Consider the following 16,834-nt stretch of genomic DNA (forward strand, 5'->3'; position numbering starts at 1 on the left):
CACACCACACACACACACATACCACACACACACATACACACACCACACACACACATACACACACCATACACACCACACACACCACACACACACACCACACATACACACACACACCACACACACACACACACACACACACACACACAGAAGTGGGGAGAGAAAAGACATCAAGAGCTGTGTATTTGAAATGCTTACTGACTGGTTTCTTTCTCCCCCACCCATCTCTATCCCATTTCTGGCTGGGGCTGGAGTCCAGTGATAGAGCACGTGCTTAGCGTCTGTGGTGCCAGAACCTCAAACAAACAAGGAAGCCACACGATCTTACCTTCCTGAAACCAGTTTCGCACTAGACCCAGCGCCTCGGCGAGGACTAGAGACACAGAAAGAGCTCGAAGGCCATTCTTGTTAAAATGGTAGGACCTTCCAGAATGTCTCCAGTGTCTCCCTCTCGAATTTCCTGCTCAATCTTAGACTCTTCCCTCCTGTCTATCCAGCCCACGCAAATGCCTCTGCCTGCTACTCCATCTCTTTCTTTCTTTCTTTCTTTCTTTCTTTCTTTCTTTCTTTCTTTCTTTTTTTTTTCTTTTTTCGGAGCTGGGGACCGAACCCAGGGCCTTGCGCTTGCTAGGCAAGTGCTCTACCGCTGAGCTAAATCCCCAACCCCACTCCATGTCTTTCACTGCTGATCTGCTCAGGGCAGGAATTTTTCTTTTAGGACCAGGGTAGCTAGTCAGTCTATAGGAATCAACCCTGGGTCTGGGTCTTTGTGAACAGGCCCAGATCCCTTCCTGTCCCTTGGTGTATGGTTTGGGTTGTAAATGCCTCAAAAGACAATTGGCTGTAACCTACTGTGCTATTGATAGGTGGTGCAACCCCAGGATGTGGGGCCTGGTGGGAGGAAGTGGGGTCAGTGGAGGTGTGACCCTCAGTGAGTCTTCCCTGCTTCCCTGCTTTGCTGTACTCAACACTATCCACCATGTTCTATTTCACCAGAGGCCCAGAAGCAGTGCAACCAAGTGACTACGGACTGGGACCTCTAAAACCGAGAGTGAAAACAGACCTTTCCTTTTTATAAGTTCACCGTCTCAGGGATTCTGTCACAGTGATGAAAGCTGACTAATACATCTGAGCTATTACCCCAAACCTCTCAACCTTAACCAATGCTTTCCTCCAAGAAAAGACCCTTGAGCATTCCCCACTGAGGAGGCTACACACACACACACACACACACACACACACACACACACACACACACACACGCGCACACGCGCACAGACACGCGCCGCACACACAACCTGACTCCCTCTTGCTGCCTCTCAGCTGATGCTGTGTCTCTTTTCCTGAAGGTTTCTTCAGGAATGGCCTATTGATGTTCAGAACTGTTTTCTAGGTGCCCGTCTTGTCACTTGCTCCCACAATGCACTGCTCTGTTGACCTTCATTTTGTTGACATCTATTCCCACTCCTTCGAGTGTAATCCACTCATTCTTTATTCATTCACTGCACAGATGTTTATTGAATGCCTACCTGAGATGAAATGAAAGTGTGGAGAGAAAAGAAAAACAGAAGACGTGGATACAACTTTATATTCAAGTAAACCAGCAATGGAGAGACCTGGGAAGCTGAAGTAGAAACTCAAAGGAGTTTCACCCTTTACAGGAAGTGTCTCATTGCACTGTCTTAGGGAGCATATTAGTCAGGATGGTGGCAGGCTCTGCTGCAGTAAGAAATGGCCCACCAAGTGTTTGTGGTCTGCAAAGCATGTATTTCTTTTTTCCAAATATTTTTATGTTGGTCAGGCAGCTCTTCAGGCCCCTTCAGGTTCCATGATCAAAGATGAGAGATCTTGTAAGTCTAACTTTAATGAGTGAGCAGCTTCCTGGTCACTGATAAAGTGGGAGAGCTGTTCTCTCCACTTCTAATACTGCGGCCCAGCAGTTGTGTGCTTTCTCTCAAAGTCTATTAACTGAGTAGGCCGGCTCTACCCAACTGCAAGGGGGCTGGGACAGTCTGGGGGAACAAGAGGATAGACATTAAGTTCAGTTCTCCATTCAAGACTGGAGATGAGTAGAAGAGGCCAGATGCTGCTGATAAGTCAGAAGGGAGAGATTCAAAAGGCGAGGGAGCCGCAGGGGAGAGAGGGGGCTCAATTCAGGGAGAGAGAGGAATAGCAAGCCCAAAACGTGGCTCTGGGAAAGGCAGAGGTGAAGTGTGTGGTTCAAAGTCACAAATCAGCCAGGGCAGTCTTGAGGGACCTACCCCTGGCAGGGCTCCTAAATGCAGAGAGAATCTGTTGTGTATTGTATGGATGCATCACCTGTCTGTTTAAAAACCTATGCCTATTGGAAAGGGTAGAACAGACGGTGGGGCACCCAGAAGGCAGAGAGGATTCTGGGATAGAGCAGGTGTGGGAGACTCACCCAGGAAGAGGAGACAGAGGGATGGGCCCTGAGCACAGGCACCCAGCCACGTGGCAGAAAGTAGCTCAGAATAGATGGGGTATATTAAGTTATGACCTAGTCAGAGAAGAGCTTAGCTACATGGCCAAGGTGTTTTTAAAATCTGATTTTTGATTCTGAGTCTTACTTCAGGAAGCACAGGGCTGGGAGGAAGAACTAGACGTAGCTTCTACACCTGAATACCACATAAGGAGGTAATGTGAAGACCAGAGTGACTGCTCCAGCCACACAGCCGGCAAAGCAGGGATGGAAGGACAGGGGCTTCGTTCCTCAGTCCTCTCCCCGCCTGCCATGTCACCAAACCGTCCTCTGTAGGGAGCAGCAGTGTTGCTGTGGCTTCAGCCAGGCAGCTGTGGTGTGAGTCCCCCCAGTCCTTCAGCTCCTCCTTCTTTGGAGCCCCCTGAACTACCCGCTTCCCTGCCCACCAGCAGCGCTCTTTGTTTGTTTTTAATTTAATTTTTAAAATGCATTAACTGTTTTAAATTTTAAAATATGTAGCTGGGCGGTGGTGTTACAGGCCTTTAATGCCAGTGCCTGGAAGGCAGAGGCAGGAAAATCTCTGAGTTTGAAGTCAGCCTGGTCTACAGGAGAATTCTCAGATAGTCAGGCATAAACAGGAACCCTGTCTTGAAAAAATATTCGATCTGTATGAGTGTGTGTGTGTGTGTGTGTGTGTGTGTGTGTGTGTGTATGTTTGTATGTGTATGTGTGTGTATGTTTGTGTGTGTATGTTTGTGTGTGTGTTTGTGTGTGTATGTTTGTGTGTGTGTGCATGTGTGTATATGTTTGTGTGTGTATGTTTATGTGTGTATGTGTATGTATGTTTGTGTGTGTATGCTTGTGTGTATGTTTGTGTGTGTTTATCTGTGTGTATGTTGGTGTGTGCATATGCTTGTGTGTGTATGTTTTTGTGTGTGTGTATGTGTGTTTATCTGTGTGTATGTTGGTGTGTGCATATGCTTGTGTGTGTATGTTTTTGTGTGTGTGTATGTGTGTGTATCTGTGTGTGTGTGTATATATCATGTGCATGCCTGGTTTGTCAGATCTCCTGAAAGTGGAGTTAGAAGCAGTTGTGAGCCACCATATGTGGGTGCTAGGCACTCGACCAGAGTCCTTTGGAAGAGCAGCAAGTGCTCTTAACCATGGAGGTAACTCTCCAGCTCTTCTAATATTCTTTGGAAAGCTCCATCAATGGCTGCCTCCCCTTCCTCCTGCCTGCTAAATGGAGCTTTCCCCAGCTCTGGCATCTGCTCCCTGTTCCTCGTTCATATTCTCTCTCTCTCTCTCTCTCTCTCTCTCTCTCTCTCTCTCTAATCTAAAACGTGGCTATGCTTTCTGTATCCTGATCACGAGTGTATCTCTCAGGTCTGTTTCTGCTCATGGCTTCCAAGAGCTTCCAGCCAGTGGTGAAATGCCCAAGCTCTTCCACAGCTCCTGGGTCACAGTTCTGATGGATTATGTGTTTGTGCTAAAATACCCAGGAGGGTTTATCTTGACCATCCACTTGATGTGATTAAGAATTACCTAAGAGAGGGTAGGTAGGTCTGCGATGATGTTTCCAGAGAAGACTCACTTGAGATGTGTGGAAAATCCTTCCTTCCCTGGGTAGGATAGGCTCCCGGACTGACTAGGAGGAACAAAGCAAGCTGAGCTCCACGTCCTGTTTCCTGACAAGCTGCCTCCCGCTCTGAGAGCACACCTCCTGATCACACGGCCTAGCCAGTCAAACGGAGAGCCAACATTCTTCCTTAGTTGCTTTTTTCTGATATTTTGTTACATCACTGAGAAAAGTAACCAATATCACAGTACAGCCAAATCTGTTCATTCTCTTTCCATAAGTCTATTCCCTATGTTGGGGTCCAGGAGTCCCCTCACAAACCACAAGAACGCAAATCTCAGACAGGGATAGTTCATTGAGCATACACCCCAGGACTGATCGATCAGGGCCAGGCTCCAGGTTTGGGGACTGACTGAACTGTGACCCTGAGTTAAGGCATTATGACTTTTTTTAAAGCCTGAGACCTACAAATACCTGTGCCAAGTTATTCCACCAACTAGGGCCAGATGATTTCCTTAGGAACGTCTTTGTTGTACATTTATTCTGTCCCCATTGGTTGGGGTATTCAACTGCGGCAGGGGACTCGTCTTGCCTAACGCTCATGTCTTAACTTGTCTACGAGGATGGGACTTGTCTTGTAACATTCATGTCTTAACTTGCCAACCAGGACATCAGTTGCCCAAGTACATGCTTCCTTCTGCCAAGTAGGATATCAAATCCTGGGGAGGTCTTGGGAACTTAAATTTTAATCCATTACTAATCAAAAATAGAAGTCTTATTCCAAACAGTGTCTTACATTGGTGCACGTCTCTCTTATGTTGGGTCCATCCCAGGAACAGCTTATAAAAGAAAATACCACAGAAGCTTATACGCAGGTGCAGGAAGTGCTGCCGGGTGGTTGGTTCGGGTCCAAGCCTATTGTGGGTAACTATATAAAGCAGTTCTACTGACTTCCATTGTGATCGGTTTCCAAGGGCACAGAGTGTGGCAGAATATGCAATCAACTTGGCATTAGAAAGTTTCCTAGTGACAGCAGAAACACAAGGAAGTTTCTTTATAATGGCGTCCTATGACAGTTACCTAGGCCGTAACACCCTGACCCCATGGTCGCAATGTCCTTCATTCTTAGAACTGCCCCAACTCAGTATCGGGGACCCTGTCTACTCATGCATGCATCCAGGCAATCCCTACTTCCATTTCTTCCTACCGTGCTCTGCACCCTTCCTCTTTTCCCTTCTATCCGTCTTGCTTAGAATGTTGAGCTCTGGGGTTCCATTCTGCTTCCCACTGAATCCTCCTGGTTTCCCTTCCCACCCTCACCATCTGGCTAACACTTCCTGAAGCTTGGCTTATCCCTTCCCACCTTCAGTACTGAGCTCCTCTGGCTTATCTGGAAGCTCACCCTCACCACCTTGTGTAGTTTAAGACAGGGTCTTCTACATGTCGCAGGCTGACCTCGAACTCACAAACTTGTCTCAGCCTCTCCTGGGATTACAGACATGCCTCCCCATGCCAATTGCCTGCCAGCATTATACCTGGGGTCTGCATGCGGTGGCCCTGCCATTCTTACTGGCCTGGGTGCATACTCTAGGAAAACTGGTTGGTTCTGGTTTTCCCAGCATATCTAGAGTTGCTTTTAGGCTGGTCCTTGCTCGTGCTCTTCCTCCTGATAGCATGTTTCTCCCATCCCAGCTCCTGCTTCTCCATTTTTCCTTCTATTGAATCCTAATCATCCATTGAATTTAATAATTAATAAATTCCAGCAGCAGGTTTGCTACTCACCTCAATGCTTTACATTTTGGAAAGACACACACACACACACAGACACACACACACACACCACACACACACACTCATACACACATACACACACATACACACATACACACACCACACACACACTCACACATACATGCACACACACCACACACACACATACATACACAAACACACAGACACATACACACACATATATACACACACACACTCACACATACACACACACCACACACATACACACACTCACACACATACACATATACACACACAGTCACACACACACTCACACATACACACACACCACACACATACACACACTCACACACATACACATATACACACACAGTCACACACACACTCACACATACACACACACCACACACATACACACACTCACACACATACACATATACACACACAGTCACACATACACATATACACACACAGTCACACATACACATACACACACACACTCACACATACACACACACACCACACACATACACATATACACACAGTCACACATACACATACACACACACCACATACACACACACATACACATACACACACTCACACACACATACACATATACACACACTCACACATACACACATACACACATACACAAACACACACAGACACACACACATACACATACACACACATCACACACTCACACACACATACACATACACACACATCACACACTCACACACACACACCACACACACACACTCACACACACATACATATACACATACACACACACCACACATACATCACACACATACACACTCACACATACACATACATACACACATACGTACATACACACACACACTCACACATACACACACCATACAGACACACACCCCACACACACACATACAGACACACACTCACACATACACATACATACACACATACGTACATACACACACACACTCACACATACACACACCATACAGACACACACCCCACACACACACATACAGACACACACTCACACATACACATACATACACACATACACACACACCACACACACACACACACACACACACACACACACAGCCTTTATATTTTAATATGCCTTAAGCAGCACAATAGCTGTGCCACTGTCTAACCTTCACAAGGTTAATCCACCTCCTGCCAATAATCCCAAGTTATTACTTACTAAACTCTACATTCTATCTCGACTACCCTGGACCCAGTTGGGCAGCCCTCTTGGGCCACACTTCCCCGACTCCTTCTCTTGGCCTCTCTGTCCAGCACTCTTCTCAGACATGGCTGATCTCCTCTCCTCCACACTCTCCTCTTTCCTCACCACCACCCCCATCCCAAGTCCAGGAACTGTCCTGCCTCAATCTGCCCTTCCCAGCCATTGACTCCTGGCACCTTTATTTACCAATCAGAGCCAACTGGGGGTGGGTTCCCAGAAGCGACCTGCAAACACTTATGTAAGCAGTTTTGGGGACCCAAATTAACATTAGAATACAAGTAACCTTAGGCCAAACCCACTACACCCATCTTCCAAGGTTCTTTTTGGGGAGGGCCAATTCTCCTGCCTCAGCCTCCCAAGAGTTGAGGTTGCAGAATGGCTCTGTGAGATCCGAAGTTACATTTTAAGTTGTAATCATTGTGCCTAAGAGAGCCATAAACAAAAATGTCTGTAATTTATAAGCCTCTTGCCCAAGCACAGATATTTCCTGAAAAGCTGGAGGCTAATGTTTGTGGAAAATTTTAGTTGCATGTTTTCACTTCTCTAAACAAATGTTTAACCCAACTGTACCCATCGTGTGCTTGATCACAGGTAGTTAAAAGATGTGTAGGCAAGAAATAAGTCAGGATATATACTTGCCCGATTGGACCTGATGGGAAATATGGTAGCCTTATAGCCATGCCTTTATAGGTCTCTGCTAAATGTCATTGGTACCCATTTTCTGGGAACCCTAGGATGATCCTGGCAGAATGTATTATAGTGGCCAGTGTTAGCATTCTGTCTAGGCTCCACCCCACAGTTACCTGGCAACAGCCAGGTATGTATAAGAGGGGCTGCTTTCCCCCTCCTCTCTCTCTTGCCTTCTTGTTCTCACTGTCCTCTCCCCCTCCCCATCTCTCTCCACTTGCTCATGGCTGGCCTCTACTCCTCTACTCTTACACACACTCTCTCTCTCTTTCTCTCTCTCTCTCTCCCTCAGGGGGAAGGGATGTCTCAGCATGGGCCCTGCAGAGGCACCCCCTTCCCCCACACCTAACTACACATCCACCAAACCTATTCCTTTTCTCCATAACGTTTTATAAAACACAGCAGTCAGTATTTAATTAAAGCTTGCCTCAAATTTGGGTCAAATTTAGTGGTAGTGGTCTCATTCTTGATCGGTTCAACACCACCACACAAGCTCTCCAAGCCTCTTTCCAGTGCCATATTCTCCACAGGGACTTGTCTGACTTTGTTACCAAGTGTTCTCATATCGTTTGCTACGGAAACGTTTTTCTTTGTAACTCACAGAACCACTTGCTTTTGCCACTAGCCACCGTCTCCTGTGTACCCAGAGGACTTCCGTTTGTGGGCCTCCCAGCCAATGGCTCTCACGTCTTCAGAAAGTGAACTGCTCCTGTGTGTTTAAGGAAGCAGGTGCCTTCCGAGGCACGTGTGTCTTCAGTTACAAGATTAAATTTCTCACAAACTGGCTTATTACCAATCCAGACAGTGGCTGGACTTTTTGTTCTGTAAACATTCTTGAAGCCTTGATGCTGACGCCATGACCTGTGTGAGGCCAGTCAGGCTGCTTGACTGCTTTAGGGGCTTCCCAGCCTGGTGGTTCCTCTGGAATATTCCATCAGGTCTCATTTCTATGAAACCCACCTCACCCTGACCACACCGGAGAGGCCAGGCAAGTACTTAAGGGGGAATTCAGTTCAGAGTGAGCTGAATGAGACCCAAAGCATCAAGAGAGCTACAGGGCAGAGAGTGGACTGCACTCAATTACTTCAAAGCCACAAGACATCTATCTGGGAGCCGAAGGTACAGGTAATTCTGGAGGCTGAAAGGCCAAGGGGGAAATGAGAGCTACTTACTGGAGCAGCGCCCTCAGGGGAGCGAAGTGAAACCTTCTTCAACAGTGGCTAAAGCTGGCATCACCTCTGTGCCCTACCTCCCGTGGGAGCATCAGAACAAAAGCACTGTCAGAAACAATACCTGCTGGCTGTGAAACACAGTAAAGTGGAGCCTGGGGGATGGCTCAGGGGTTAAGAATATGTATCGCTCTTCCAGAGGACCCAAGTTTGGTTCCCAGCAATCACACCAGGCAGTTAGTTCCAGCTCCAGGGGATTCCTCACCTCTAGTCTCTGATGACGTCTGCCCTCCTATGTACATACCCATACTCGCGAGCGCGCGCGCACACACACACAAATTCAAAGTAAACATTAAAATTGTTTTTTGATGTAACAATGTGAAACATTTTGTTACCCAAAGACAGAAAGAACTCCGTAGCTGTCACTGGGCCTCTCTGCCCCTGCTGCTGCTGCCTAATGGGGGAATGGAATGCCTTAGAGACCGGACCTAAAGCTCCTACAGTTTTAGGAAGGGGTGGGCACAGAGAGGAAGTGGGGACTGGAGAAGGTCTATTCTGGCCCCACCTGCCCATCCATGTTATTTAAACTGTTTGATCAGCCTTGATGGGTCAAACCACATTCACTGGCTGGTAAACTGCCCAGTCCTCTCATTTTGTAAACAGAGGCTGGGAGTGCATCTGAAGTCACACCATGGAGAGTATCAGAAACTCAGATTTAAGTTTTCTTTCTTTTTCTTTTTTTTTTTTTTTTTTTTTTTGGAACTGGGGACCGAACCCAGGGCCTTGCGTTTGCTAGGCAAGTGCTCTACCACTGAGCTAAATCCCCAACCCCTTCTTTTTCTTTTTCAAGTTTAAATATATAAGTACACTGTAGCTGTCTTCATGCACACCAGAAGAGGACATCAGATCCCATTACAGATGGTTGTGAGCCATTACGTGGTTGCTGGGATTTGAACTCAGGACCTCTGGAAGAGCAGTCGGTGCTCTTAACCACCGAGCCATCTCTCAAGTCCCGAGATTTAAGTTTTCAAGCGGCCACATAATAGGTATTTGTACTCAGCCTCCCTTTTGGTTGAGGCAAGATCCCAAAAGCTGTCAGTCAGGGGGCTGAGGAGAATGTGCTCCCTGTGGACTGACTACAAATGTAGTTAAGAGGAGCAAAGGGGAAAAAACAGCTGCAAATATTCCTAAGCAAAGTGACCTCAGGGACCAAGAGAAAAGTCCCATCCAGGGGAGAAGAAAACAAAACAAAGCAACAAACCCAAAAAGCAAAACAATGAAACAACAGCTAATTTTTTTCAAATCACTTCTCATAGTTGAAAAATGTTGAGTTCCTAAACAAGTAAGTTCTTCATCCTGCTTTTAGGCCTTAAGTTTAATTTAAAAAAAAAAATTTTTTTTTGTTTTTTTAATGTGGGAGGTGTCAAGAGAGGGTGACCCCACACTTGTAATCCCAGCATTCAGGAAGGTCGTAGAACAAAAGTGCTAAGCCCAGCCTAGTCTGTGAGTAAAACCTTCTAAATCAATTAATATTTTTATATTTTTTCTCTTTAAAAATAGGACTTTTATTATTGTCGAACATTGTCTTCACTAGGGTTTATATCGCTGTGATATAAACACCATGACCAAAAAGCAAGTTGAGGAGGAGAAGACTTATTTGGCATGTCATTGAGGGAAGTCAGGACAGGAACGCAAACAGGGCAGGAACCAGGAGGCAGGATCTGACGCAGAGGCCATGGCGGGCGCTGCTTACTGGCTTGCTCAGCCTGCTTTTTGTAGAACCCACGACCACCATCGCAAGGATGGCACCACCCACAATGGACTGAGCCCTCTCCCATCTGTTATTAAGAAAACCCCCTTCAGCTGGATCTTATGATGCCATTTTCTCAATTAAGGTCTCCCTCCTTTCAGATGACTAGCTTATGTCAAGTTGAGAATGAAACTAGCCAGCACAAATGTATTTAACATTTAAAAAAAAATCTAAATATCCAAAGCCAAAACATTCTGTAATCTCAAGCCAAGGACTCCTTGGTGTCTGAAGGAGGACACCATTTGCCAGGAAATTGTTATCATGTACTTCCAGAAAAGTCAACACTGCCTAGAGGAGGCAAGAGTTTCTATAGAGCTGGGAATTGGGTGCAAGGTCCTGAGATAGCAGAGCTAAGCTCTGCCAGATCCCTATCTTGCTCAGCAAGCCCTGGTGTACCTTGAAAGCAGAGAGGGCTTGGTAAGAGCCTTCAGGCTTGAAGCCCTGGCGTTTGGGTGGGAAGACATCAAGAAGGGCATAGCTTTTGTGACCGGATGACCTTGAGTGACCTTGGAAGGAAATGACAAAACCCAAGAACGCCCTACCTTGCTGTCTTCCTCAGCATTAGAGGGACAGGCCCAGCCATATCACCAAAGAACATGACTGTCTGCCTCTGTCCATCAAGACAGCAAAGACCATTGTGTTTTGTATTGGTGTCCCAAGAGTTCCTGTGTGCCCTACTCTCGATGCATGTTCCCGTTTGTCTCACTCTTACACCATAGCTGCCACCTTTCTTGGGGACCCACCCTGTAGCAGCGCTGGCACACTCCCTGTTGCTGGGTGTAAGTCCTTTTACCACCTGCCCAGCTCTCTCCGCCACCTTACCCTGGTGCACTTGGCCGTCTGCTAAGCTGCTCTCTTTCATCCGGGTTGGAGGATCCTTCCAGCTCTGGGCTGCGTAGAACGTTTCCTCCCTTCTTCCTTCACCCATCTTGCCATCTTCATCACCCTCTCCGCTTTTAACATCTGGGCTGTCTCTTCTTCCAGCCCCACAGTGTAACACCCTGACCCTAGGCTCCTTGAATCCTGCATCTTCTTGTGCCTTCTTTCTCAACCCTCCCCGCATCGTGGCCGTCTCTCCAGCTTTGCTGGTTTCCTTTACTTTCCTGAGCGATGGGTGGGGATATGGGCAGTGATGCCCAGCAGTGCCCGGGTTAGTCAGGGCTTCTATTGCTTTATAAACATCATGACCAGAAGCAACTTGGGGAGAAAAGGGTTTATTTCATCTTATGGCTTATGGTTTATAATGAAGAGAAGTCAGGGAAGGAACTCCAGGCAGGAACTGAAGCAGAAGCCATGAAGAGACACTCCTCACTGGCTTGCTCCCATAGCTTGCTCAGCCTGCTTTCTTATACACCCCAGGACCACCTGCTCATGGTGGTACGGCAACACAGTGGGCTGGCCCCCACCCCGTCAATCATTACAGGCCGCCAATCAGCAGGAGGCATTTTGTCAATTGAGGTTCCTTCTGCTTAGATGGCCCTAGCTCCTGTCAAGTTGACAAAACAAAATTCCCGAGCAACAAAGAAACCAACCAGCAACAGACCCTACACACAACCTCCAGAAATTAAACCTGTTTTTCAAAGCACGGGTCACTGCACACGAGTGGGTTTGAAGATCATTTAGAAGGTTGCAATCAACTTCAAAGGAGCACACTAGAGACTGGGCGGGGGTAGCATAGTCAGCAGGTGATTGCCGGCACCCATCAACCGTAGGTGTGGTCCCTATCACCTCGTGAAACATGCCTATGTGAATGTGCCTGGAATCCCTGTGCTCTGTAATGGAGGCAGGGGGATCAGATGTTTGAAGCTATTCTTGACTACAGAACAAGTTCAAGGCCAGCCTGGACCACATAAGACTCTGTCAGAAGGAAAAAGGAGAGAGAGAGGGAGGGGGGGGAGGGGAGAGAGGGGAGAGAGGGGAGAGGGGAGAGGGGAGAGGGGAGAGAGGGGAGAGAGGGGGGAGAGGGGAGAGGGGAGAGGGGAGAGGGGAGAGGGGAGAGGGGAGAGGGGAGAGGGGAGAGAAGCACCCTCGAGAGTGAGGACCAGTTTGTGATGCTTCCCTACCATTGTTCTGTGTGTTCTGAGTCTCTGAGGAAACCATAGAATTTGTAATCAAAGAACCCAGAGGACCCTGGTCTAAATAACTAGTAGGAGCACCCAGGATCCATCACTGAAAGGGAACAGGAGGAGAAATGTGTGTTGCTGTGTAGCTCAAAGGGTCCTGTGGTCATCAGAACTCCACATGGGTCCTCAGGATGGGCTCCTGCTCTGTCTGGGGGAGATGAGACAGCTTTGGGGGTGGTCACAGGGAAGGTCCCGAGAGAGATTGTCAAGTTGCACACCCAATACTGGGACTCGATTTGTATACAAATCAAAGACTGAATCAATGACTAATATTTCGGTCATCAAGACAAAAAAAAAAAAGAAAAGCTTTTTAAAAAGAGATAAGACTCTTCCAGAAGCTTTTCCGTGCAACTTCAAGGTCTAGAAGGTGTGTCTGATGGGGTGCAGCCAGCTTGGAAACACAGCCGGTAGATGTGATGACACAGCAGGAATTGAAGCCTCTTCTCCAGCTGGAGAGCGTGAGTTCCGACTCTATCCCACGCGCTCAGCTCTCGGCAGGAACTGCCACACTGGACATCACTGGCAGTAAAAGGTGAGCACGTTCTCCTGGTTACCTCGGATGAGGAGAACGGGAGGACTGAGGTCCTGGGACAGGGTCTCCAGCCAGGCCATGTACAGTGAACTGGGGCACTTCCCCTTCCTTCCAATGGGCAAGGTACTGTAGGAGGAAGAGCAGCAGCAGAGTAATTACCCTCAAAGAATATCTTCAGCCACAAAGTATTTCTAAGCAGACCTATGGCCTGCACGGTCCATGAGGATCCAGTCCCCTGCAACCCTTCTGTGGCGGTTTGCATAGGTTTGGTCCCCATAGACTCATGTGTTTGAATGCTTGGCCCACAGGAGCGACACATTTAGGAAGTGTGGCCTAACTGGAGAAGGTGACACTGTGGGGGCGGGGCTTTGAGGTCTCCTATGCTCAAGCTATGCTCAGTGACACAGTATCCGTCTGCTGCCTTCAGACCAAGATGTAGAACTCTTGGCGGCTCCTCCAGCACCATGTCTGCCTGCACACTGCCATGCTTCCCACCATGATGACAATGGACTCAACCTCTCAAACTGTGAGCTAGCCCCAGTTAGACGTCTTCCTTTATAAGAGTTGCCTTGGACATGTTGTCTCTTCAGAGCAATGAAACTGTAACTAAGACACCTTCCAACCTCACTCGGTCCTAATCATTCCTGAATAGCCATGGTGGTAAATTGCTCCTGTCTTGAGACCTTTGGACTTGGTAAACCACCATGCCCAGCTCTGGGTGGCTCCTTTGAATCATCCAGGCTTGAGGGCATCCAGCTGCTTAAGGACAGCTCCCCTGATTGACCACACCTTTCCATCCAATCCCCAGATGACTGTTTTCATGGCTCTCCACAATCTTAAAGGCGTCTTTAGCTGTGTTTATGTGTCGTCCGTCTCGCTCATTGGAACATATGTTCATCTGCCTGCTGAGTTTTGTCTAGTCCTTCCCTCTGTGCATTCTGAGACAGACAGGCTCAAAGCATGATTGCTGAGTGGGTGAGGTCACCCCACCAGGTCACTAGCATGCTCCTGTGATGTGGCTGCAGACCCTTGTCCTGCCCCCCCGGACCATGAAGCATGTCAGGGAAAAATCCGGCATGGTTTCTCAGGGGCCTCTTGTCCTAGTTGCAAAACACCATGCAAGCAACGGAATGTCCTAGAATGCTATTCAGTCATTTTTGGCTGTTTAGATAAGAAAGTGATCTTTTTCTACCATATTAAGAATTCTAAACATACATTTGGGACCATTTCAGCTCCTGGGAAATACAGCATCCCACAGTACCAGCTATGGTGCACGAATTTGGGATACAAGCGCTTACACAGCATTGTAAGGGATTGTACCCTTGACAATCCCTCCATCTTAGCTCTAATACAGAGCAGCAGTGGACAGTGCCCCAGCTGAACTCGGGCTAGCTGGTGCAGCCAGCCAGGCAGATGTGAACTCGGGTTCAGAGTTCAGAATCTGACCCCATAGACGTTGTCTGAGTGCTGGCATTGCAATGTCCTCAACTTGGCGGCTCTGGCAAAGTGCCTGACTGGCCCTGAGCCTCGGAGTTCTTTAAATAGAGAACTCACAAGACGTACTGCCCCTGTTGGCTGTCTGCGGTCACACAAGGTACAGGCAGGCGGTAGAGATGGGTCTCCAACCAGGCTCCTAGATCTTCCTACTTAACGCATCTGCTTCCTACAACCTCACCATGTCTGTGACCACTAACTAAAATGCAGGGTCAGAACATGCAGGAAACATTGTCCTATTTTTAGAAAGTAAGGTTCCAAAGGGCAGGGAAGGTGGGTGGGAACAAGGATGTCTATATCACTAAGCAACTGTCGTCTTCACCTGAAAGCGTTTAGTGATCTTCCACAGAAATGGCATAGGAGAAGAGAGAGGCCGAGTTTAGAATTCACAGGCACTCGTGAGGCTAAGGACTCTGCCATCAGGGAAATGCTATCGTATTCGGGGAACTGAGTTCACCAACTTTAAAGGCCACAGGGCACAGGTGTCTGTCTGCTCAGTCAGAAAACACCCACAGCTCCCGCAGCAAGCTTCAGCATGAAGTTCCCTCCCTAGGCAGAGTCTGTGGCCCTGTCCCAGGAACAGCACCTTTAACTCATTCTAGCATTAGCCAATGACAGGCTTGCTCTTGCCAACAGGATGTGCTTCCCTAAAACCACTGATCTTTAGAACAAAGCCAAGAACAAAACGAGTTCTGTTCAAATTTGCAAGGCTATGTTGGGTGAATGCTCGCTTCAGAAGTTAAGTCCTTGAACGGAACCAATCCAGGAGGAGTGCCAGGCCACTCCCCATCTGGAAGGCCCTGAGTAGAAGACCTGACTCCTATGACAGTGTCCTTGTCTCAAGGAACACAGTTTAGTTATGATCCTTAAAACAGCAAGGCCTATACTTACAGCATCCTCCTCGGCACATGCGCTGCTGGTAAGGATGCCTTAATGAATTACTCTTTGGCAGTGTGGAGGAAATCCTTACTGAGAAAAGGAATACCTGGTCCTCACAGGAACAGGCAGGCTCTTAACCTGCTCAGAGGCTGTGGGGTGGGGATGGTTACTGTGCAGTGCCAGCTCAACCCCTGTGTGGGTGTAGCTGCGTTCACACATGGGTGGAGGTGTGGGGGTGGGTCATCGGATAAGCCACTGAGTAGGAGACAGACAGAGCCAGGTTCTGCCCCAAGCTGAACCATTTCATGGAGTTTCAGTGAGGATCGCTCCTTGTTTGTTGTCCTTAGAATATCTGGGGACAGAGGTCTTGAGGCCCACCCAGCCCTCTTCTGGAAGAGACTAGCATTTGCATTTTCAGGGTTTCCAAGTCTTATGAGGCTGACCTTGACTACATCCTGTGAAATCTGGGCTGGTCTCCAACTTGGAGGGTTGGGACACATACACAGCTGCTCTGTGGAGTTGGCCCAAGAGCTGGGGCCCTGTTGGGTGACAGCTGGCTAGGGTGGGGTGGGGTGTGTGCAGGTGACCAGACACACCAGCTAATCCCGCCAAGACTAGTTGGTGGCCTTTTGGATTTTCCTCAAGTTTTGGGGAAGAGAAGAAAGTGGGGTAAAATCCCCTGTTGCGTGTCCCCCACCCCCAGGCCAGAGATGGATTCATTTTATAGCAAGTGAACTTGGGATCTCAGTGTGATGAAAGAGAACCTTGAACCTACTTCAGGTTCCTGCTTCAGGGAAATCAAGGCTAGAGAGACATGGTGTCCCTCACCAAGGCCGCACAGTGAGTCAATAGCAGGTCATAACCGCAAGTGTGTTTCTTTGAAGAGAGACTGCACTATGGAAGCTGCAGCTCGTCCCACCCATGCACCCTGGACAGTTCACACCTCAGAATCCCCATATGGTTCTACGTCTTGAGCCATCTCCACTGTCTTGACTCAGGCCACACCCTGGACTCAACCTTGCTTTAGGAACATTATCTGAGAGGTGTTGATGGAACAAATCACTCCCCTCAGCACTTTCTCAGGAGGAAAACATGGCCTCCTGCAGGTCCTGGGAGGTGC

At 48.0% G+C, this 16,834-nt stretch overlaps 3 protein-coding genes across 9 annotated transcripts in view; 2 read left to right on the forward strand and 1 right to left on the reverse strand.

The window, feature by feature from the left end:
* The window catches only part of LOC102553339 (uncharacterized), a 9,814-nt gene extending 564 nt beyond the window's left edge, over positions 1-9,250 (forward strand). The window contains exons 2-3 of one of the 2 annotated variants that reach the window (XM_063278890.1): positions 252-413; positions 1,508-9,250. In XM_063278890.1, the coding sequence (XP_063134960.1) occupies positions 5,803-6,924 (1,122 nt within the window). In that variant the 5' untranslated portion in view covers positions 252-413; positions 1,508-5,802 and the 3' untranslated portion in view covers positions 6,925-9,250. The remainder of the gene's footprint in view (positions 1-251; positions 414-1,507) is intronic. The other variant, XM_063278891.1, reaches the window with a different exon arrangement.
* Positions 9,251-11,884: 2,634 nt separating this feature from the next.
* The window catches only part of Slc12a3 (solute carrier family 12 member 3), a 53,415-nt gene continuing 48,465 nt past the window's right edge, over positions 11,885-16,834 (reverse strand). For 3 of the 4 annotated variants that reach the window (XM_063278264.1, XM_063278266.1, XM_063278265.1), the window contains one exon: positions 11,885-13,467. In XM_063278264.1, the coding sequence (XP_063134334.1) occupies positions 13,326-13,467 (142 nt within the window). In that variant the 3' untranslated portion in view covers positions 11,885-13,325. The remainder of the gene's footprint in view (positions 13,468-16,834) is intronic. The other variant, NM_019345.4, reaches the window with a different exon arrangement.
* The window catches only part of LOC120098571 (uncharacterized), a 29,669-nt gene continuing 26,038 nt past the window's right edge, over positions 13,204-16,834 (forward strand). For 2 of the 3 annotated variants that reach the window (XM_063278901.1, XM_063278902.1), the window contains exon 1: positions 13,235-13,341. The gene's annotated coding sequence lies outside the window, so the exon portion shown is untranslated. Of the gene's footprint in view, positions 13,342-16,834 lie in introns of all 3 variants that reach the window. The other variant, XM_063278900.1, reaches the window with a different exon arrangement.

This window comes from Rattus norvegicus, chromosome 19 (assembly GCF_036323735.1).
Source record: "Rattus norvegicus strain BN/NHsdMcwi chromosome 19, GRCr8, whole genome shotgun sequence".
Classification (NCBI taxonomy): Eukaryota; Metazoa; Chordata; class Mammalia; order Rodentia; family Muridae; genus Rattus; species Rattus norvegicus.